Source organism: Raphanus sativus, chromosome 4 (assembly GCF_000801105.2).
Source record: "Raphanus sativus cultivar WK10039 chromosome 4, ASM80110v3, whole genome shotgun sequence".
Taxonomy (NCBI): Eukaryota; Viridiplantae; Streptophyta; class Magnoliopsida; order Brassicales; family Brassicaceae; genus Raphanus; species Raphanus sativus.
Genome location: NC_079514.1, coordinates 42743386 through 42765926, shown reverse-complemented (window position 1 = coordinate 42765926; position 22541 = coordinate 42743386). Strand labels below are relative to the sequence as shown.

Sequence of the window (22541 nt, the reverse complement as noted above, 5' to 3'; positions counted from 1 at the left end):
GAAACAGATATAGATTCATGCATGCCTGCTGTTTTCCTCACGCGTTATATATCTTGTTAAGTAATGATCAGCACTCTATATATATATATATATATATATATATATATATATATTGCATGTCGGTACGTACTTAGACATCGCTTATGCTCAGATGCATATATACATTCAACTCCGAGTTGGAGATTTCGCATGTTAGCTTCAACAAACTTCATTCCTTTTTAAGTTTCTTTCTCTTTTAATTTGATACGATCTTTTGTCTTACGTCTATATGATTTTCTGTTCTGTCCATGATTTTTGTGGAATAATTTTTGTTTTTTTTAAAGATGGAGTGTAAATTAAAATGCAAGGAGTTTATGAAGGGTTTTAAACCTTTTTCATAATTTAGAACTTGAGATTGTAATTTTCTTTTTTTTCCTCATCATCCTGCGTGTTTTAGTTTACCAAATCGGCTAATATTTTTATAGTATACGCCGGAAAACTGATCGTGCGGATGAAATTTAACATGCATGCAGCTAATAATTTTTTGGGAGTTTTTGTTACTACACGTTGAGTGAGTTAATAAAGTTGCATTTGCATGCAATTTACATATTAGAAAGACCAAGTGATCAGAGCTAATTGTAAATAAGGTAAGCCAACATTATGTATAAATCTTCTATGCTATTTATATTTCGTTTATCACATTGTATCATTGATCTTCTTTTAGTTAAATAGAAGAGATATATAAATTATGTATGAATCTTCTATGTTATTTATATTTAGTCTTCGGTTTTGCCTTGTTTTTTGGTAAAACTTTTATTTCTCTCACTGAAAAGTGGTATTGGCATTTGCAGTTTAAGTCCTGGCCTTTTTGCGAAGTTTATTTCTTGTTTCTATATTATGGATTTCATGGAAAGTTAGTATTAACTTCTTTTAAAAACATCACACTTTACATTTTTTAGGAGAAATATTACATTTTTATATATTTTGCTGTAATTAATAGAATTCGTTTTCACCGGAAATCTATACATGTGTTGATGCTTTTCAATCATTGAGAAATTATAAATTCTACCTATGAATAATGAAGAATGTAATCTATATGCATCAAAGCAACTACAGTATATATTTACCGGGATTCCCAGTTAATAGTGTTTGTTTAGTTTAAGAGCATCAGCATATGTTGGATTTCTCAAATTTAGTTTCTAAACTTATTCATATTAATACTTTATAATCTCTTTTATAATTAAATTTTGTTTTTTTTTTCCCAAGTCTTATACCATTAAATGAAGACAGGTGGAGAAGCGTTTCTTTACAAAACAAAACAAAAAGTTTTGCAGAAGCGTTTGTTTTCCTTTCTCTTCCTTTTGACTTTTCTTTCATTTTTTTGTGAACGGACAAAAGACTAGTAAAAGATGCATGACGTTTGCGATATACATATCGAGGTACATGACAATGCTAACATCAAAGTGCATTAAGAAAACTTCGTGTTGACAAAAAGAAATCTTCTGCGAATATCTCTTTTTGAAACTCATGATTTCCGTTTGTTCAAAAAAAAAAGAAACTCATATTTTCCGTCGACGTTAGATATATATATATTTTATTTTTTCGCAGAATCTTGTTTGACAATGACGTTGTAAAGTATACTGTCCATACAATATTGTAAATTATTTCTTTTAAAAAGAAGTACATTTAATAAATTTTATCGTAAATTATTACCTTTAAGTATTGTAAATACTTATTCATACTATTTTATTGTAAATTTAAATTTTGGCCACTGTAATTTAAGTTTTTTCGACAAAATGAATTTACGGTTACGACTGCTATTTCGTCTAGTTTTACAGAGAGTTATTCTTGGGTTCACCCCTAGGGTGAACCTTTAGGTTCACCAACCAATAGAAACTTGTCATTTTAGATTCAGTATCTTTTAATTAAGGAAACAAATAATTTGTCAAATTATATTATTTTTTCAAAATAAAATTTAAAAATAAATAAAAATAATATATAAAAACGAATTAAAAAAAATTAATGTTGTCAACAAAACACTAAACCCTAAACTCTAATACTAAACCCTAAATTCTAATACTAAACCCTAAACTCTAATCATAAACCCTAAACTCTTGGGTAAACCATAAACCCTTGGAAAAAACACTAAACATGTTGTCAACAAAACACTAAACCCTAAACCCTTGGGTAAACCCTAACCCTTGGAAAAACACTAAACATTTGGATAAATTCTAAACTATAAATCTTAAACACTAAACTCCAAATCTTATAAATAAATATTTTTTAAAATAATCTTTATTGAGAACTATTGTTATTTTTATTTATTTAATCTTTTTTATTTATTTTAAAAGTATAATATAATTTGGCAAGTTATTTTTGTTTTCTTAATTAAAAAATACTAGATTTAAAATAACAACTTTCTATTGGTTGGTGAACCTAAAGGTTCACCATAGGGGGTGAATCCAAGAAAAAGTCTAGAAACTTGTCATTTTAGATTCAGTATCTTTTAATTAAGGAAATAAATAATTTGTCAAATTATATTATTTTTTCAAAATAAAATTTAAAAATAAATAAAAACAGTATATAAAAACGAATTAAAAAAAATTAATGTTGTCAACAAAACACTAAACCCTAAACTCTAATACTAAACCCTAAACTCTAATACTAAACCCTAAACTCTAATCATAAACCCTAAATCCTTGGGTAAACCATAAACCCTTGGAAAAAACACTAAAAATGTTGTCAACAAAACACTAAACCCTAAACTCTAATCCTAAACCCTAAATTCTTGGGTAAACCCTAAACCCTTGGGTAAACCCTAACCCTTAGAAAAACACTAAACATTTGGATAAATTCTAAACTATAAATCTTAAACACTAAACTCCAAATCTTATAAATAAATATTTTTAAAAATAATTTTTATTGAGAACTATTGTTATTTTTATTTATTTAATCTTTTTATTTATTTTAAAAGCATAATATAATTTGGCAAGTTATTTTTGTTTCCTTCATTAAAAGATACTAGATTTAAAATAACAACTTTTTATTGGTTGGTGAACCCAAGAAAAAGTCAAGTTTCTATTGGTTGGTGAACTTTAGGTGAACCTAAAGGTTCACCCTAGGGGTGAACCCAAGAATAACTCGAAAAACAAATGGTTACAAACTTACAAGAGAGAAAAACCACAGAAATAGCCGTCGGAATCGAGAGGCGGAGACCGTAGTTAGATAGCTCAAACTCGCAACGTTAATTAGTTGATCTGCTTTGGCAGTGAACCCATTTTTGTAGATTTCATGTAAGTATCGATCTCGTGCGATCTGCTTTTCTCCTATATACTGAGAATTTCGACAGATTTTGGTTGAATATCAATAATCTACTGTTTCTTTTTGTTGTTGAAAGTTGCTCATATAACAACTTGATTCATGTGTTATTCCAAAATACTATTGAATTTTGATAGAAAAGTTTAGTTAATTGAATAAGTGTGTCATGTTTCGTAGAAGCCTCTGCGTACATGATACGAATCAAAACAGTTGGAAACCTTTGATCCTAATCTTGGCTCAACTTTTATGAACTGCTTGTGCTTCTGACCGTATATAGCAGCAAGAAACAGATATACTCTTACCAGATAATATATGTATTTTCAGACCATTAGGAAGTAATGATCATTTAAGTGTCAATTTTAATTTTAATTTAATTCCCCTTAAAGACTTCTTTGATGATAACAATATTTTCCAAAACATTAGCACCATTTTCTTTTATAGGAGAAGAAAACATTGAGTATGACATTTCATTATGATTTTAGGAGAAGAAAATCATTGTGTAACAACGTATTATATGTTTACGTGCATAAAAACTTACTTTGGTATTGTTATGTGATAATTTGTTGATACAACAGGGATGCCTCTTAAGGACTACATGATTCATAAGAACTAAGCTTGATTCAAGAGATGAGCCATGAAAATTTCCTTGGTGGTCTCCGGTTTGGTGCCATCATCTTCAGGAGTTGCTCTTCTTTAGTGTATCAATGAATCTTTGCTGGACACAATCATTGCTTGAGATGTAGTCAAGAAAATCGTTGAAACTAAACTCCCCATAGGCTGGTGCATTGTTTCCAACGAGTTCAGGTGCTGGACTTATTTTCTTGTGTAGAGGTAGACTATGAAGACTTGCAAACGATAGCCGCTTGTAATATTTGTTCACTGTTACGCGATGAATCACGCTCTTGTATATGCCATTGCTCATGACTTCTACTTGATCTCCCAACTGAACTAACAAAGCTCCTTCAATATACGGCACACTGATCCAGTTTTTGTTTGAGTCCATTATCTGGAGTCCCTGGCTGCTTTGAAGTAAGATGGTCAGCGAGCCGAAGTCCGAGTGTGGTGGCATTCCCAAGGTGATTTCAGGTTCAGGACATGCTGGATAGCAGTTCACTGCCATGACTTGTGAGCCTTCTTCTGTCTGTTCTCGTAAGTAATTTTTCTCCAGTCCTAGGCTTTCTGAGATAGCTTCTACTAATTGCTTATGTAGCACATGCGTTGCCTCTGCATATTTACCCACCTTATCCCTATAAGGAAAAAGAGTACAATCAGTTTCTACTAAGGGGTTTATTTTTTTATATGTCATATCGGCTGATCTGGTCATTTGGGAATTTCTTTTAATTCTTTCCAAAGAAAGATATGTTTGATATAATATTGAGATAGTGATGCTACAGATATATAGATATGTTCTGACTTACTTGTAGCATGGAGGATTTGATGGCCACATATCAATCCACTTCGATAGAGGATGAGAGTAATGTTTAATAAAATCTCTCCAGTAATGAACTCTGTCTTTTGAATGGTTGAGGCTTGTGCCATATCTCACTGGCTGATGAACATCTGCAGACACTAGAAGCATCTTCTCTTCCACCGGTAAGTCAAAGAACTGTGTTGCTGCATCTAAGGCACCTTCAATCACTGATGGGGGTATCCCATGGTTTATAACCTGTAGAGAAATAAAAGTTATGGCTTATCTCTTATTTTGTGAATAAGTAAGGAAAAAAATGCATGCATCCAATTTGTGCTCTCATTTAAGACTTAGATTGAGGATTTTGTCTTTTCTTTTCTTTCTTTCATGATTAAGGACTTTGTTCCTTGTGACATACATGCAAGAAGACAACAGCCATCTTTCTAAGTCATATAACGTGTAAGAACATCAAACTTGCTGGTTATTTGATAACGCATGACTTATTTACATGTAACAATTACCTGAAAGAAACCAAATTCCTTGCAGGCCATGTTGATCTCATGGATAACGCTGGATCTAAGCAAAGGTTGGTGCAAAAGAAAGAGATCAAGGACAGGAAGTGTTGTCTCTCTGATGCCTATGCTTGAACCAAGATCTGGCCTTTGCGATGGGGGAAGAACGTAACGGTCAGGCACTTGAGGCACACCTGAGTTGGTAAGTGTCATTGCACTTTCAAAAGAATCATCAAGCAAACTCTTTTTTGTTTCCTCCATTCTGTTCTGTTTGCTTAGAGTGGAAAAATATATGTTATTACCCTGACTTACTGAAGAGTATGCAACATGCATAGTGTATTTATACATGTATGTTATACGGTTAAAGTCTTCTAGAAGACAATTTTAATTAAATTTCCGTTGAAAGAAACATTTTATTCTTTTCTTTTTTTTTTCTCATTTGCTTACGATTTTGGAAACCCACCTGCTGCTTCTCTCATCATCTTTACATTAAATGAAGTGAGAGATGTCAAATTATAGATGTCAATTTTAAAGTGAATTGCATATAGAGATATGTATGACGAATTTTTTTTTTCCATCTATTATAATACTATTAAAGGTCAAGACCCAAAAGAATGAGTCCAACCCAAACTAAAAAACATAAAAGCCAATCGGCCCGATTACAACAAGAGAAAACTCGACATGAAGGGCAACTAAAACAACTTGGGCCTAGCCCAAAACGAGAAATGAAACGGTGACTCAGCCACGCGTTGGAAGGCTTTACGTGATCACCCACGTGTTCACTCCACCCACCGCTCGAGACACGCGTCTCCTTCTGAACAGATCGGGGTCCAAACGCCGAAGAAAGCTTCCAGCCGCCGATCCCTGTATCGAACCACATCCAAATCGGAGAATTAACATCTCCGCCATCTTTGCCGACGAAACCCACCTCCAACGACTGTATTGGAGGTATAGGATCGCATCGGTGCTTGAAAACCGAATGAAAAAACGCCGCAAGAGAAAACGACGCTTCATCGGTCCGCTTTCCCGGCATGCGTCTGCAACGCATCCGTCTTCATCGTCACCACCCCTTCCATCGGAGAGCATCACTCGATAGCAATCGAGACAGACAGCCTCCATAGAGCTACACCTATCGCCGGCCGTCATCACCAGAAGAGAAGCGACGACGCCAGAGTCAAAGTCGGACGGCTTCATCGGATAAAAACGTCGCCGGAGTCAAAACGGGTAAAAGACACCCAAACCGATAATTTACAAACAGAAACCGAAAGCGAAAGATTTAAAAACGTAAGCCAGACCGACGGTGGCTGAGGAAACCCACCCGTCGGCCGGAATGGAATCTTGATTCACGGCGAACTGGTTTTGATGAGAGAGATCAGAAATAATTTTTAGAGAAAGAGTCACTCGTCTCATAAATTTGTTACTTTGTTCAAAATGTATGTATGACGACTTAGATTGCATCTTTTTGCTTTAAAAAAATTGGTTAATATTTATATAAGTCATATGATGGAGTATAGGCACACGATAACCGGTTTTTCTTTGCATCTGAAACCAGTAACCAACCAGCTTGACAATTAGTTTTTTTTTTTGATAATCCAGTATCCGACCACTAAGCGTGATCGACTAGCTTACCGGGCGTAAGTCCATGCTATTACAAGATTTTTAAGCCTCCACTTAAGGGCCCCTAGTTAAGCGAAGTAGTCTGGAAGGCGAGATGAGTCCATGTGAAAACTCTCGTGGCCAACGCGGATCAAACCCAGGACGGGCACTCCAACCGGAGTTCCTTTACCACTAGGCCAACACGCGTTGGTTATTGACAATTCGTTTTGCATGTGGTAAAGTATTTACCGCCTTCCATAAATGTTTGAGATATTTTGGTTTCTATTTTTAAGGTGTGAGTGTGTTGACGTCATTTATGAGGGTGAGTATCGGTCGAGATACATGGACCAGCCTAAATAAGGATGATGTAACATAATATTATTTTGATATACACTATATAGATCCACTACGTTGAGTTTTTTTAGGTACATGCATGCCAAAATGTATCTGTACAAGATCTATGAGTTGGTTTTTCCTAAGGTCGAAGAAATAGCTAAAACGTTCGTAAGCTGAGTTCCTGTAGAGCAGCATTCCTCATTTATTTATATAGTGGAAGTGTGGAACCATCATCACTAATTAATGTTACCATCTGTTTACTTCTTGTATTCCAAATTGAATTCGTTCATAGATTAGGCTAAAATAGCTAATCAAAAACTGCTAAATCGTCCCTTAATTAAACTTTGTTTTAGAAGATGCATGGTTGATAGATAACCACAACATAAAACAATCAAAGCAGAGCTCATATCTAAGCAACTTTTGATATACACCAACGGGTCAACACACAAATATATGAAGTGTTAGTCTTTACGGAAACTGCTTTTGAATTTTGGAGATAAACCAACTGATTTGTTATCACCACACACACAACATTACCGAATCAAAGATCAATCAACACTCAGTTACTAAAAAACCTTAACGTTGTTACAAACTCACTCCATTCCAACCCCACAACCAAATTGAGTTTTATCCCAACCCTCCTTCTCTATCTCCCTCTTCCTTGTTTTAATATAACAACAACAACTCAGTTTTAGAGTTGTTTCATATAGGCAACCAACAAACAGTAGAAGAAAATGTCAAAGAAGAGGCACAAGCGAGCAACCTTTTGTGTTATTAAAGCGGGAGTGTTGAGGTTAGAGACTCTTAAAAGGCTATTGAGAGAGAAGGGCATAGGAGGGCAAGTCTTCAAGATGCATTATGTCTTCCAGCATCAGCTCCCTCTCCAGCTGTCTCCTTGTTGATTTCATCACCGTCTGTGTCCATATTCAAACATTCAACAATTACATGACATGACCAAACACAATGTTTTGCTTTTTTTCACTTTTTTGTCAGGATTAATATATGGGATGGTTGGTCAGAGAAGTGGCTACTTACGTTAAACTCCATGTATGAGGCACGCATTGAAAGCCATTGCTGATCCATTAGCTTGAATGCAATGCAATACAGAAGGTCAAAGGCAGACTCGTTCTCTGCTTACACCGCAAACACCACAAAAGCCAATTATACACCATGTGTGCAATCAAAGGCATTTCAATTTGATGAAGAGAAAATATCACTGTTGAGTGAGAACCGAAACTTACCAGAGAGGAACTTCAGAAAAGTTGCCCCAACAACTGTTCGTGGTTTTACTGTAAATTATTCAAAGGATATAATTGTTAGTGAACCCCTGATTATCTCAAAACGGTACTCGATGCAAAATAGTGTGTTTATCCCAATCACGGTAGGTAAGTGGATTCTTGAGGCCATATACCTGCTTCAAGGTCAAGCATCTGAATGAGCATGAATGTTAGGTTGATACCAGCAACAGCAAAAGGGTATTCCCATACGGACCTATCCCCAACCTGCTTCCTCAAAAGGTCCTGGAAGGATTTCTGCAGCATAATGGACACGCAGCGTTATAAAACTAAGTGAGGGAACTGTGAAACACGCCCATCATCACATGGAGAAAATATTATATGTTTATGATGCAACATAAATACTTGTAAATAATATTGTACATGGAAAGTAGTTCTACCTGAAAGTTTCTGGCGAAGTACAGCAGGTTTTCAAGAGAGATGAAACCACCACCCCTGAAAGATGCTGCACCCGTAAGTCAAAGAGAATGGAAACAAGAAATGTAAATGTCAACAAAAGTGGCTAGGAAAGTCAGAGATTACACCTAAAATCAGTAGACGGATCTTTGCCCTGCCAACCCATCTCTTTCCACTGCTCAGATATCAATCCATGAAGCTCTTCTTCAGGAAAGGCAAGTTTCCACAGATCCCTCAGCGCTTCCTAAGAGCGTTAGAAGAAGGCAAAAATACAGTAATTAACAGAGCTGTTACATCTGGACTTATGATGCCAGTATGCAATAGGAAACCAAGTGATGGCTCAAGTCCACTGTCTTTATATGAGAAATTTTAATAGCCTTAATAACCCTCACGTAAAGATTACCTGATGCAGAGGTATGGTACTGTCATAAGCTACATCAATACGGCTCTGCAAACTCTGCAAGCATTCCTCCTGCAAGTTCCAACAACAGCAGTAGACGTTATTAGCACTTAACATAGGACAAACACTTAACAGTATTTCAAGCAACACAAATCCAATTCCAAACTCAAAAAAGAAAAATCCAATTCCAATTCCAAACCTGAGCAGGTGTAAGATCAAAGGTGGAATTCGTATCACTATCTCTTCGTTGAGCACAAACACAGGAAAGACCTCGGCCTAACCAAGCTGCTGATCCAGGCACACCCTCACCTATTAAAAAAAAACAAATGAATACTTAGCTACTCTAAATCTCTAATACACACATAAACAAGAAGTTTTAGACGAATATAATACAATATGATGCCATATACTAAGGTTTAGTAACTGCATCACTAACAACTCTCATCCGTAGCAGACTCATCCAGAAACCAAAAGCTCAATCGCATTTACTATGGCGCAAAACGCGTTTTATTATCTCTACGAAACGGTTAGTGATTTTGATTTTACCAGAAGACGAATTGTAAACGCTTCCACGTTCGAGACCCTGAGAAATACGCCTGACGGCTACGAACGAGCCTTCTCTATCATCCATCTCTCTCTCCTTTTGATCTCACCTCACAATCTCTCCATCCTGCGAAACAATCATCATCAGAAATCATGGAATCACAAAATCATGGAATCAAATATTACAGAACGCAATGCGAAATCGATTCAATCACCGTCGAGAAGGAGGAGGATTCAGATTGATCGAATCAGAAGTTCCGAATCAACGATCTCGAGAACTAGATATTATATAAAACGCAGAGGAATCTTGAGCGCGAAGAGGGAGCAAGAAGACTGGTTTCAAGATCGCTACTGAGTGATGATGATGAGTTTTATCGGCGATTGAGAGATTATCGGACGGCGTAATCATGAAACGGAAGAAATAAAATTTTCGGGGAAAAAATAAAAATAAAAAACGAGATATTTATAGTACGAAATGGGCTGGGCTTGGCTGGGGTACAGGTGGCAGTTAGTTAGGCTGGAGGAGGGACCCCGCGCGTGTACTCCAGTCGCCATCAGCTTCATCAGTCTCGTCACACGGCGCGCTCGTGGTCACGCCGCATTGGTTAATGAAGCACCCGAAGTCAAACGTCAACGACTTTCTTTCATTTTTATTTAGTAAATTTATTTCTTTGTTTGGCAATTTTCTTTTACCAAATTACATAATATTAAAAAAAAAAGAAACTTAACTCGATTTTCAACCTCTGAGTTACACTATTGATACTAGTAAAAAGAATCAATTACATCATACAAGATGAAATGTGATTTGATTGTACACAAGTTGCTAAAATGTATTTTTGATATCATATATATTTTCTTGTGTGTGTGGTCAAAATAAATAATACATAGTTGTTGAACAAATGTGTTGATGTTGTTGCAACAAATTTCTAATACTGTAAATTTAAGTTAAAATCATGTATACATGTCTTTTGGCAAATCATGTATTTTTCATAATTCAAAATCAATATAGTGGAATGCCATCACGGCGACAAATGCAAGATGCATGCATGGGCCATATGTTGTGATGGTTGAAGTTTAACTAAAGCCGACCCTTGTGTAATTACTCTGTTTTTTTCCCTGGTCCACGAGATTTATAAATCAATCATGAGCATGTGACATGTCTACAACTACAAGGAGATCTTTAAAATCTAAATGACTTCGAGAAGATGTTATGCTCAACGAATATTATTCAGAAGTTATTGATGTTGTGTTCTGTTATATTTCTAAATCTTTGTGGTACGTGTAGTCTTTAGTCGATGTACGTTATCAACGTGTAGTCTTCACGACATTATTTTCTATATCCACCTGAATAAATATGTGTATATTCAATTGGTCTACTTCGGTTGTACACATATTTTATACACTAAATAAGTAGATTCCACCAATATATAAACATATTTTCATGATACTTTTACAAGTGAGATCCGGCGTCGATCAATATAAAATAAAACTAGGTGGAGCGGGACTGAACTGATCAAGTCATGTGGAAATTTGAATTGACAAATGTTATTATGAAGTTGTAGTTGGTTAAAGGTGTTCATAGATCCCAAAGATCATAAAAATATTGTATACCTACAAAAAGCGATATGATATCCTTTCATGCTTGGAAAGGAGCAAGAACATAAATAATTTCAAATCCCTTTACTTGAACTCAAAGTAATAGCTGCATGGAAAGGAGCAAGAGCATAAATAATTACAAACCCTTTTATCAAGTATGTATATATAGAAAAGGGTGGAAATTAAAGAAAATTATGTGTATTCTATCAAAATCTCATGGAAATACTCGATATATTGGTAATCCAACTCTCTTCAATGGTTTTTAAACATTTCCAGTGCTACTGCTACTGGTTTTAAGTTGATAAATTAGTTCACATGTCATCTAGTAAGTAGTAACAGATACACATGTTATATAAAAAACTAATTTCAGACATAGAAGTGTAAATTTAAATCTAGTGATATAACATTTGACAATTACCTAATAAATGGGTTGTCTACGGAGCACCCAACTAATATAATTTGTTCCATAGTATTTTATTATCATCATTATATTATTCTCGAAACAATAGAATATGAAACTAGTAAGCTATGTAGATACAACGGGTACAACCGTCGCACCAGTTGTAATAATACGTCCTCTTAAGATTTGGTCAAGGCTCTTAGTTTGTGGCCTTCATGTATGTTCCATCCGTTGTCGTCAACTGAATATTATAAGATCATTTATCTCTTCCACTCCAGTTATATGTTCTATTCTACTACTTTACTTTTGCTTTACGCAAAAAATAAAAGAAAGAAAGAAAGAAAACCTACTTTCCAATGACCTTTGTCTGGTCACATGCTTCATCTGCCAATACATCATTCCAAGTTTCCAATATATATTTTTTTCAAGAAAAATATTCGAAAACTAAACCACATCAATCCGAAAATTTCGTTTTAGTGATTAGGTTTTCAATGTATTGAACTCCTCCATTATGTACGTTTAGTTTAGTCTTTTCACAACAGTTATGCACATATATGAATTAGTCTTAACGCAAAAAGGTATCAACATCGTTTACAATTCAGATTGAAAAAGTCATTATTAGACCTTTTGAGCTTTAAAAAAGAAGAAGAAAGAAACCTACTTGTTAAACACCTCGTGGTCCATTAACTTTGTCGACCTTAAAGGAGACGTCGATTACCAGTAATCTTTCTAGCCAATCCACTTGAGCTCCAACAATAGAAAAAAGAGAGATAGGATGATGCTATATATTGATATCTATCAGTAATCATATCTCCTTCTTGGATCATACTTTGGGCTGAGATATTGGATATTATGAGCGTACACTTGTAAAATAGCCCACAAAATTATCATCTATGACTCTCTATATATATGTTTCATCGTGTTGTACGTGATGAAAGATGAGTCTTGTCACTTGTGCGTTGGACTTGGATGGTATTCAGATGAAGGTATGATGTATCCATCTTGTGATGGGGAGAGATTACGGTTTAGAAGGGAACCTTCAAGAAGTTAGATCCAAATCTGAAGTGAAGAAACGAGATGCCCCTGCTGTAGCATCAATGTAGTCATCACCAACACACAAGTGACATGAAGAGAAAAGTATCAAAGGCTATTATTTATAACTTATACTAGTTTGGACCAAGAGCTAGATAACAATAATAAACATATCCTCAGTTTGGATCAAGCTTCTTAATAACTGAATCATCATCTATAGCTCTTCCTTCAACTCTATTTTGTACCTTTCTCGATCATCTCTTTAAAAGTTTTGACTTATGATAAGACACTCGAAGAATGTAGCTCAATAATTCTTCCCTATACAAAAACCAAAACGGCACAAAAAGCTAGAGAAAGGGCAATACACAAAACGAAAACTACACATTTTTTTTTGAAATGCTTAAAGAAGCTTCACATTCTCAACATAGTTGAGACCGATGTCGACATATTTACCCTGAAAGGCTTCGATTCCTTGGACTCCAACTTTTGTGATCGTCTTACTCTCGACATTGTAGTAGATGACATAGGAATGCACGTCTGGTTTGCACGCGGACAGTACGATTTCATTTGTACCAACCATTCCAGCAATACACATGGTAGCTGTAACCACATCTCCCCACAAAAGAGGTAACATGTAAACATGAACGGACCATTCATGTTTTGCAGCGTCTCGTAGAACCCACAGCTCAAAACTTTTACTTCCTCCGTAAACACAATTAAAATTTTCCGACATGAGCAAACCTAATTTGCCATCAAAGTTGACAAGAGTTTGCGATGCAGGCTTTGCTTTACTGGAAATTCCCACGAACTTCACGCAGCTGAACTTCTCAGTCCTCAAATCAAAACAAACGACCATAGGATCCGAGACATCCGTGCCTGATACCGTTAGGTAGTACAAAACACCACAGATGCATATACACTTGCCAGAATGCCAATGTGGTATGCAACACTGGACCTTCCTCCATGACAATCTTCTAGTTCCTAATGTCAGAACGTGGCAGTCCACAGAGATCCAAACATTCTTTACCCACTGATAGGCACTTGACAATACCTTGAATTCTTTAGAAATGGGGTCATATCCAAGAAGATAGGTTGTCCTTCCATTCCTCATCTTTGACTTCAGTCTTGGTAAGGTCAAAGACTGTCCTGTGCTGGGGTTGCCTATCACCGCCAGAGTCACTAAACCTTTCAGCCCCTCAAAGAACCTTTGGTCATAATAAAGGAAGAAGCCATTGGTACAACCATAGAAACTACTGTAAGTGGAGAAAGACGCAAGGTCATTGGCAGCTACAGCATAAGAGTTCCCTTCCAGATCTTGAGGCTGAGGTGCCGAGGATAACATAATCTTCTTGTTGTCGTCATCACTGTACAAATAAACTTCAAGAGATGAATACTAGCAGCGGATCTCTTAGCTGTTGTTCACAGAACTTCAATACGTGGAAAGCAAGCTATTCTATATCTCTAATACACACAACTTCCTACAAAAAAACATCAGATATCCACAAAACTACACACAAGAATAAAAGGTCTTAGAGGAATAGACTACGAATCTCTGCAACATACTAAGGTTTAATCAACACCACCATGATTCTTGACAACAAACTCTCATCCATAGCAGATAATAGTACAGAGAAACCAAGCAAAAGCTTACAGAATGCGCAAATGGAGAGTAAATCAGAAACAAACAGGCAGTGTGTAGAGATAAACAAGAAAAATCCAATTTCAAACTCTAAAATAAAACAAACAAAAAACTACAGTGGAGAGAGAAATGAGTAACCTGAGCAGGTGTAAAATCAAAGGTGGAATTCGTATCACTATCTCTTCGTTGAGCACAAACACAAGAAAGACCCCTGCCTAACCAAGCTGCTGATCCAGGCACACCCTCACCTATATAAAAAAAAAACAAATAAACTTCAAGAGATGAATCCTAGTTGTTGTTCACAGATTCAATGCCACTTCAATACGTGAAAGCAATCTACTCTTCACTATCTCAACTCCTACAGAAACATCAGAACTCAACAAAAAAAACTACACACTAAAATCAAAAGCTAACATCTAATATGTGAATCATTATTCTCGTCCTATAGCAGATAAAACCAAGCAAAGCTCACAGAGAATAAACATCGAGACTGAGAGATGTACCAGAAGAAGACGAACTAACGAGCGATTCTTCTCTAATCATCCATCTCTTGTATCATCATCATCCTGTGACACTCATCAAATACAGAACCAAATCAGAAATAGGATTTTGAAATCTCATTCGTATCAAATACACAGAGAGACGCAATGCGAATCACAGAGAAAGAAGTTTTCGATCACCGTCGAGAAGGAGGATTCAAATTAATCGAATCAAACTAGAAAACTGGTTCGTGAAGCTTGAGCACGACGACTACGACGATGAACCAAGACGCCTGAAGTTATCGGCGACTGAGAATCGGACGGTGTAATCAAACGGAAGAAAATATCCCCCGATATTATTAATTTTGCGGACAATAAAAAAAAAAGAGATATTTATAGTAAGCGATGGGCTGACCTGGGCTGGGCTGAGAAACAGGTGGACGTAAAATGTCTTTTTAATTAATGTGGCGTCAGTAAGCCCATAGGGTCATATTTTGGACCAGTTCAGAAACAACAACAAAAAAAACCTTTTGATTTATGCATTTAGGCTGGATATCCTTAAGTTGTTATGATATATTATCCACAGTACGAGGAATTATCAAAATGATATTTAGATTAGATTTCTATATTCATGTTTGATCCCTCCTTCTTAATCAATCCCCTAAACCAACTAAAAACCTTCATTTTCTTCACATGTTGGTGTTTATTTTGATATTATGTGAGTATCTAAAAGAGGTGATGAATGTTTACATTTTTTACTTAACCTGACTAAGAATTTAGGCAAAAAAATCGGAATAACATATATAAAAATTGGGAATTTGGATCAAACTTGTATATATGGAAAGACTGGGTGATCTTGTGAATGTATAGTTGTATACGACCACTTAGGTCCATGTGAAAGATATGAGTTTTCCATCTCCATTTGAATTTCAAAGAAGTAGAAAAACAAAGACTGAAAATGGACGCCAGAGGAGACAAAGTGGGCGCCTACAAGAGAGACAAAGAGAGATGCCTTAAGAAACCTCACCATCATTAATTTTGGAAAAATTCCTTACACGTGTTTTTGATTGAAACGTGTAATCATTGTTGCATGGAATTCATATCCCCTATCATATAATATCAAGCTTTAATATTCCCCTCTTTGTCTCCTTACTCAACCTATGACAGTATGACCTTACAATTAATTTAGTGTCTTTCATCTTAGCTTCTCCATTTCATTTTCATTCTTCCAGATGAGTTATTATATATAGAAGGTGTATTCTTTTGGTGAAAAGAACTAAAAAGTTAGACGACATATGCACTTTTTTGCGGTTAAACTTATAGTATCCGAAGCTGTTTGAACGTAAACACATTTTTTTATAAAAGGCTTAAATACATACTGGTTAATTACTAACGTTTAAATAAATAAATTTATTCCTTAGCTTTTGAAAATTAGCATGGACATCTTGGTGTAGGCCGTAAGAATAAAATCAGTGGTTATTCTAATGGCTATTTAAGAAAGTGTTACTCACTATTTAGATAGTTAATTACGGAGTAGATTTGACCGGTAAAGTAAATATGAAGCTTGTTTAATCCACTTCGATCATGTTCTATGATCTTGTCAAAAAGAAGATTGAAATGTTACATTATATGATTTTTATTAGTCATTTTTGCTTTGTGTTGCTGTTGTGGAGGAAGTTGGCCTGCTCTTTTCATGTGGTGTTTTTGTTATTGTTGTGTGTAGTTATCAACTTCGCGATACTATTCAAAAGTATAGCATTTGTGTTTTAATATACGCCATATGTTTTAAATTCTGACATCTAAGATACATCGTTTCTGTGAACATGACTAAACTAGAAACATTTGGTCGGCTAAATGGATCAATTATATAATCAACTCAATCTAGTGGGTCGAAATATATAATAATGAGGGAAGATTGATGTCTGATCAACAATTTAAGCCTTTTTATATCCCGACTAGTTAACATCTAACGATTAGAGCGTATATGCATGCATTTTAAAATAACTGAAGGTCTTAAATTTCAATTAACCGAAGTAAACATTAGAGGAGCGACATTATAATAAGTCAAGAAAGATGAATCAATGGTATTAATTTATAAAAAAGTTTATGAATGTGGGTTCGACATGATTCAGGAAGATGTAACTTTTTTGGGTGTCGTTTCCATCATCAGCTTTAGGAAACATCTTGAGATGGACGAAGCTTTGATGATGTACCTCCACCACACTCAAATACTTGTTTGACTCTCTCCCTCTCTAAACTTCATTAAAGTAAGATAAATATTACCTCAACTAATATCTTAGAGAAGCTCCAACACCGATTTATTAAGAGGTTCTTAACTTAAAAAAAAAGATAAAATTAAAAAATTAAAGAAAAAGAGCAAAAGTTCTTAAATTGAAGAGGTTTAGAGCATCTTCAACACAAAAACTGCTAAGAAATGCTAAAAACAAAAATATTAATATTATAATAATTTATTTATTTATTATTTTTCTGTAAAAAAGAGAACTAATAACTAAATGTCACATATATGTGAATTGTATTAATAACTGTATCCTAAAGTTGTTATTTAAGAAACGTTTTCATTTATCTTTCCTGTTTTTCATTAAATTTAATTCATTTATCTTTAGAAATTGAGTTAAGAACATGCGGTTGAACATATTCTTAAAACCGATTGAAACATTAAACAACACCTGTCACCTTATTAATGTTTAGTAAAATATTAATTTACTTTTTTTAAAAACCCCTTAGCATATCTACCGGTAATGCTGCTCTTAGAATTTTGATTCCTTAGGTTGCTTCAGAATCAGACCAAAGTCCAAAACTTTTTGGCCTCATTATGAAATGATTAGGTTCAATTAATGATGCAAGTTACTTGCTTAAATAAATGAAAGTAAAGTTGTTATTGAATTGTAAGTTTAAGTTGATAGGATTTAAAATAACATTCCACACATCATTTTCAACTTATTGTACAATCGGTGCAGAAAAGAACCAAGATGTAAATTCAGATATTACTATATACTCTTGTGTTACAAAAAAAAAAAAAACTATATACTCTAGTAAACATAGCCGAATAGTTTTTGTTTTGTTCGCGATATGATTATAGAACTTATAGACACTTCACATGAAGTTGACTGCTAAAGACACGAACGGTTCAGTTCAGAAAAATGACACGAATGTTCAAATGATTCGTTTAGTAGGGTTTTCGACACGTGCGGGGACGTACACACGAAACCCTACCACTCTATATGAAAGCAGGAGAAGACAAACCATCAAAGTAATATTTATATATTAACTCTTATTAATAAAAAGTATAGACAAAATTAGTGTGATACACTATTTCAAAACTGATACACATTAGTCAACGAAAGGGGAGACTGAGATTTAATAAAATGCAAGGAGGAAGAAGAGAAGTAGTCAATAATTACGATCTACAACAAGTGACATCGTCGACGACGATCCAAGAGAATATGAACTTCCTCGTTCCATTTGAAGAAACCAATGTCTTAACCTTCTTCTCTTCTACTTCTTCTTCCTCTTCTCTCCTCTCTCCTTCTTTCCCTATTCACAACTCTTCTTCTACTACGAATACTACTCAAGCACCTCTAGGATTTTCGAATAATCTTCAGGTGTAGCTATGATCTATCTTTCTATTATGCATAGCATGTGATTATATTGTTTTTATCCAATTAAGTATTGATATCATAATCTGAAGGGGTTTAATATGGTTTTTGTAGGTTGGAGGACACTTGGGATCAAAGGTGGTCAATAATGATCACGAGAATATCAGAGGTGGAATCAACAATGATGTTCATTCTAATTCTTGGTAATTAAACTGATTTAAGTTTGAAGATGAATCCTAGTTTCTCCTTCTTTTACCATAAACTAATAGCTAATCAATATAGTTATTATTATTGCCATAAATTTCATCAATTAATTGATTTTCTTTCTCTCCAGTGTTTTTGGATTTTCTTTCTTAAGATAGTTCTATGTTTCCACGAAATTATTTGAGATCCAATAGGATGTTGATAGACTGTATACAAATTAAAGCCTTATAACATAAGATAACCTAAGATATTAAAGTGTGTCTGATACATCATAGCGTGATTGCATTTGCAGGTGGAGATCAAGTAGTGGCTGTGGAGAGATGAAGAACAAAGTGAAGATAAGGAGGAAACTAAGAGAGCCAAGATTCTGTTTCCAGACAAAAAGTGATGTCGATGTTCTCGACGATGGCTACAAATGGCGTAAATATGGTCAGAAAGTCGTCAAGAACAGCCTTCACCCAAGGTAATTCATTAAGTACACCTCCATGTTATGTCTATGTTTCATGAACCCTATTAACTAGTCTAAATTAACATTACCAATAGTTCTGATAACATGTGCTATAGTGATTCTCGTATAATTTGATTGATGACTGATAGTTTCGTAAAAGCATGATATAGGAACTAAATTTAGGTGTGTCATAATATTTTCTATTTAGATTGTTAACAAACCTTAGCTCATGTACTAGACATGACTGCGTATACAAATGTATACAGTTTTCTACATATTTAGAATGTTTTTGTACGTATGTTGCAATTTTAGTATGTATTGTACGTCCCTCGAGGGCTATCATCATTGAGAATGCAAACAATATCTTCTATTTTTTGTCTCTTTTATTGTGCAATGTCTACACATTTTCCAACTATTTTTGTCTACACACAAATCCCACATGTTTGTTTCTTGAGTTCTTCTTCTTTTTCACAACTGGTTAATTGAATATAACATTGTTTGCTAATAAAATGGAAAAACAAAAACAAAAATTATATACAGGAGTTATTACAGATGCACACACAACAACTGTAGGGTGAAGAAGAGAGTGGAGCGACTGTCCGAAGACTGTAGAATGGTCATTACTACTTACGAAGGTCGTCACAACCACATTCCCTCTGATGACTCCACCTCTCCTGACCATGATTGTCTCTCTTCCTTTTAATCTCTCTCCCTAAATATATATAGACAAATTAAAATAGCTGTGTGATATGTTGCATGTGTTTATTATTTGGGGTCAAATTGTATGTGTGTGTTTTAAGAATATATCATCAGATGTTTTATATTATTGACTTTTTTGTTTAAAATATACATATATATACACTCGAAGTGGATATTAGTTCTGAGTTTGGTTCATCATAACACTACCAATGTAGAAGATTTAAATATGGCCATAAAGTATATAAAAGAGTTCATTAGTTTATTAGTTAGTAACAACACTCAAGCCAACGTAGCTACCAACTAGCTCATGATCTATGTTACATATCACATATATTGTTAATTACGGTTATATCTAGGTAGTTAGAAAATCATATCTCTTTCTAATGATGGAGATGTTATAAGTATATAGATGATTGAATCATGCAGCGGGAGCGTAATCGTACACTACATCATCGTCATCATCGCCTTCGTTCTTGAAAGATATTGCCAATGCAGTGTGATTGTAATGGAGACCCAAGTCAAGTGCTATTATTGCAGACATTCTCTATTCTTCACTCAAGTCAGTGAAAACTAGTGGAAAAAAAGTCTAAAGAAAATGTGATTTGCTATAAAGATTGAGATTGCTGCTAAAGTATTTATAGATGTAGAAAGCTAATGGCGAACGGTGAGCTCATTAAAACTGAGTCAAGGCATGTGACTCGCTGCTTATAATGTGTGCCTGACACAAGAGGAGTGTGAAAAACTGCGTAAGCCACCTATTTTTGTGCCCTGACACATCCGTCACTTTTTATACATTTATTGGTCCATCTCTTATTACACAATTAGTTAATTTTCTTAACGGAATAATAAACTTTTTTTGAAGTAAAGATCGAGAAACCCATAAAGATTTGATTTATTTTGGATCTTAGCAAAGATATATTATAGGGTATTGATTCCCTCTACCAATAGCAGCATCATGGCAATATGGCATTATACGTACATAGAACCTTGAGGGACAAAAAGGAAGATTTGTGATCTGATGTGTCTTAGATTTGTTTTGTGTTTGTCTTTGTAAAGATTTATTATTTTCTTGGCTCAGTTTTACGATATTTACTTTGAAACTGGGCTTTTGATAAGGCAGAGGGATGCTCACTAAACGGTCCATGTTAGGTCCATTATCGCCTCCAAAGATGACTGTGAAGCGTGAAGCGACGAAATAATGAGACGAGCCATAGTAACAACATACTAACACTGTTCTACGCTTAAATGAGGTTTTTTCCTTTGATCGTGACATGGCACCAAACATTGGTTAAATATTAGATTCTCACAAATCTTAGGCAAGCCAACAAGATTTTTTTCTTAAGTTTTGGTAGCCTTCACCCTCTTTTAACAACAACCACCGGTTAATTATTTTTTTCTGAATGATTAAGCATCACGATCTTTTTGAAGATATTTATAGAACAGTATCGTTTGCAACCTACAAAGAAATGGATGTATAATAATGTAGGCCGACGGCAAATAAAAATGGATTGGTTTCACTGAGAATAAACTTACAGTTTACAAACGCAAGCATTCAGAAAATTGTAAAGGCTACCAACTAATGTGGTCCACCGATCTTCATATAATTCTAAATATTATGCATGGACAAGACTATACCTATACTATATATCAATATATTAAATGTTTTCTGAAACGCAGTATTATGAATCATACATCTTCTCTCCTTTATATATACTATTAGTATATGAACTAGGAAAAGGAGTTTTTGATGGATGGGGAAGGTCACATGGAGCAGCACATGGAAAGTGGCTACGAAAAAGATACGAGAAGCGAGAGACACGTTACGCAGTTGTTGTTGATCCCCAAAATGCTACGGAAAAACTATATACAAACATCATTCCTATTTCTACAGTTCATATTATATAACGTATGTATAAAAAGATATCTTTATTCTTAGTTTTCTAACGAGACATGCTTTACTTTTTCATCACTCCAATCTCAATCAATTAACATCTAACCTACCTGTCATGTTTTAATTAATCGTTTCTCTTGTCACTTCAGGTACTAATCAAGTTATACGGTCAGTACTCGCATCATTACAAGATAAACCAAGTAGCATAAAATAATGGTCACATAATATACGCCTAAACCATCATTAACAAAGAATAATACTAATATACGCCTAAACCATGTGCCTGCTTCAGTTTGTAGTACATGAATGTAGCTAGGAAGTAGGAACTATACTATAATGTTATTTGGAAGATAAACTACTAAGGAACTAACAAAAATGCATCAGTTTGTATGGACCTAGTAGTCCAAATCACTCGATTAAATTTGAAAGGTTGAAAAGGGATGGTTACACAAGTTGACATGTCGTCCTGTAAATATCAAATATTTTATTTTAACGTGAGATTTCTTTTCATTCTTCTTGCTCTTTAACTTTTGGGTGTGCTTTGTCTAAGAACTTTGCCTAAGTGCGTCCAAATTAGCTGTACATCTTGGCGTGTTAGATTTAGATCGATCTATAGTTTATTCATATCTATATTTATCTAGCAATCTTAAATATATTGAGGCTATAAAGAAGGATTAAATGTTATGTTTACCAGATGGGAATTGATTCGCATTATTAGCAACACATGCACTTCGTAGGATCACTATCGTCATG

General features: G+C 34.7%; 3 protein-coding genes and 1 long non-coding RNA gene across 6 annotated transcripts; 2 read left to right on the top strand and 2 right to left on the bottom strand.

Annotated features, from left to right (window-relative positions):
* Positions 1–3104: 3104 nt before the first annotated feature.
* On the top strand, positions 3105–7167 carry LOC130511663 (uncharacterized). Of its 2 annotated transcripts, XR_008945149.1 has the most exons (5): positions 3105–3272; positions 3873–4890; positions 5102–5164; positions 5252–5419; positions 6814–7167. It is a non-coding gene; the product is annotated as an uncharacterized LOC130511663 (long non-coding RNA). The 2 variants fall into 2 exon arrangements; XR_008945148.1 differs by lacking the exon at positions 6814–7167 and having other exon boundaries at positions 3106–3272; positions 5252–5640.
* Positions 7168–7690: 523 nt separating this feature from the next.
* LOC108854382 (uncharacterized) lies at positions 7691–10228 on the bottom strand. Of its 2 annotated transcripts, XM_057009009.1 has the most exons (11): positions 9999–10228; positions 9787–9910; positions 9440–9549; positions 9244–9312; positions 8969–9084; positions 8825–8879; positions 8561–8681; positions 8391–8438; positions 8185–8279; positions 7913–8063; positions 7691–7805 (listed from the first exon to the last, which is right to left on the bottom strand). In XM_057009009.1, the coding sequence occupies exons 2-10, from the start codon at positions 9869–9871 to the stop codon at positions 7962–7964; spliced, it is 801 nt and encodes a 266-aa protein (XP_056864989.1). In that variant the 5' UTR covers positions 9872–9910; positions 9999–10228; the 3' UTR covers positions 7691–7805; positions 7913–7961. The 2 variants fall into 2 exon arrangements, with proteins under 2 accessions (XP_056864989.1, XP_018483422.1); XM_018627920.2 differs by having other exon boundaries at positions 7691–8063.
* A 2842-nt stretch (positions 10229–13070) lies between these two features.
* LOC108854381 (putative F-box protein At3g23960) lies at positions 13071–15279 on the bottom strand. The gene is made up of 4 exons (XM_018627918.2): positions 15131–15279; positions 14954–15016; positions 14589–14698; positions 13071–14175 (listed from the first exon to the last, which is right to left on the bottom strand). Exon 4 carries the CDS (start codon positions 14151–14153, stop codon positions 13212–13214), a length of 942 nt encoding a protein of 313 aa, XP_018483420.1. The 5' UTR covers positions 14154–14175; positions 14589–14698; positions 14954–15016; positions 15131–15279; the 3' UTR covers positions 13071–13211.
* A 2958-nt stretch (positions 15280–18237) lies between these two features.
* Positions 18238–20075, top strand: LOC108854383 (probable WRKY transcription factor 12). Its single transcript, XM_018627923.2, has 4 exons — positions 18238–18552; positions 18661–18749; positions 19043–19213; positions 19739–20075. Exons 1-4 carry the CDS (start codon positions 18316–18318, stop codon positions 19899–19901), a joined length of 660 nt encoding a protein of 219 aa, XP_018483425.1. The 5' UTR covers positions 18238–18315; the 3' UTR covers positions 19902–20075.
* Positions 20076–22541: the final 2466 nt, after the last annotated feature.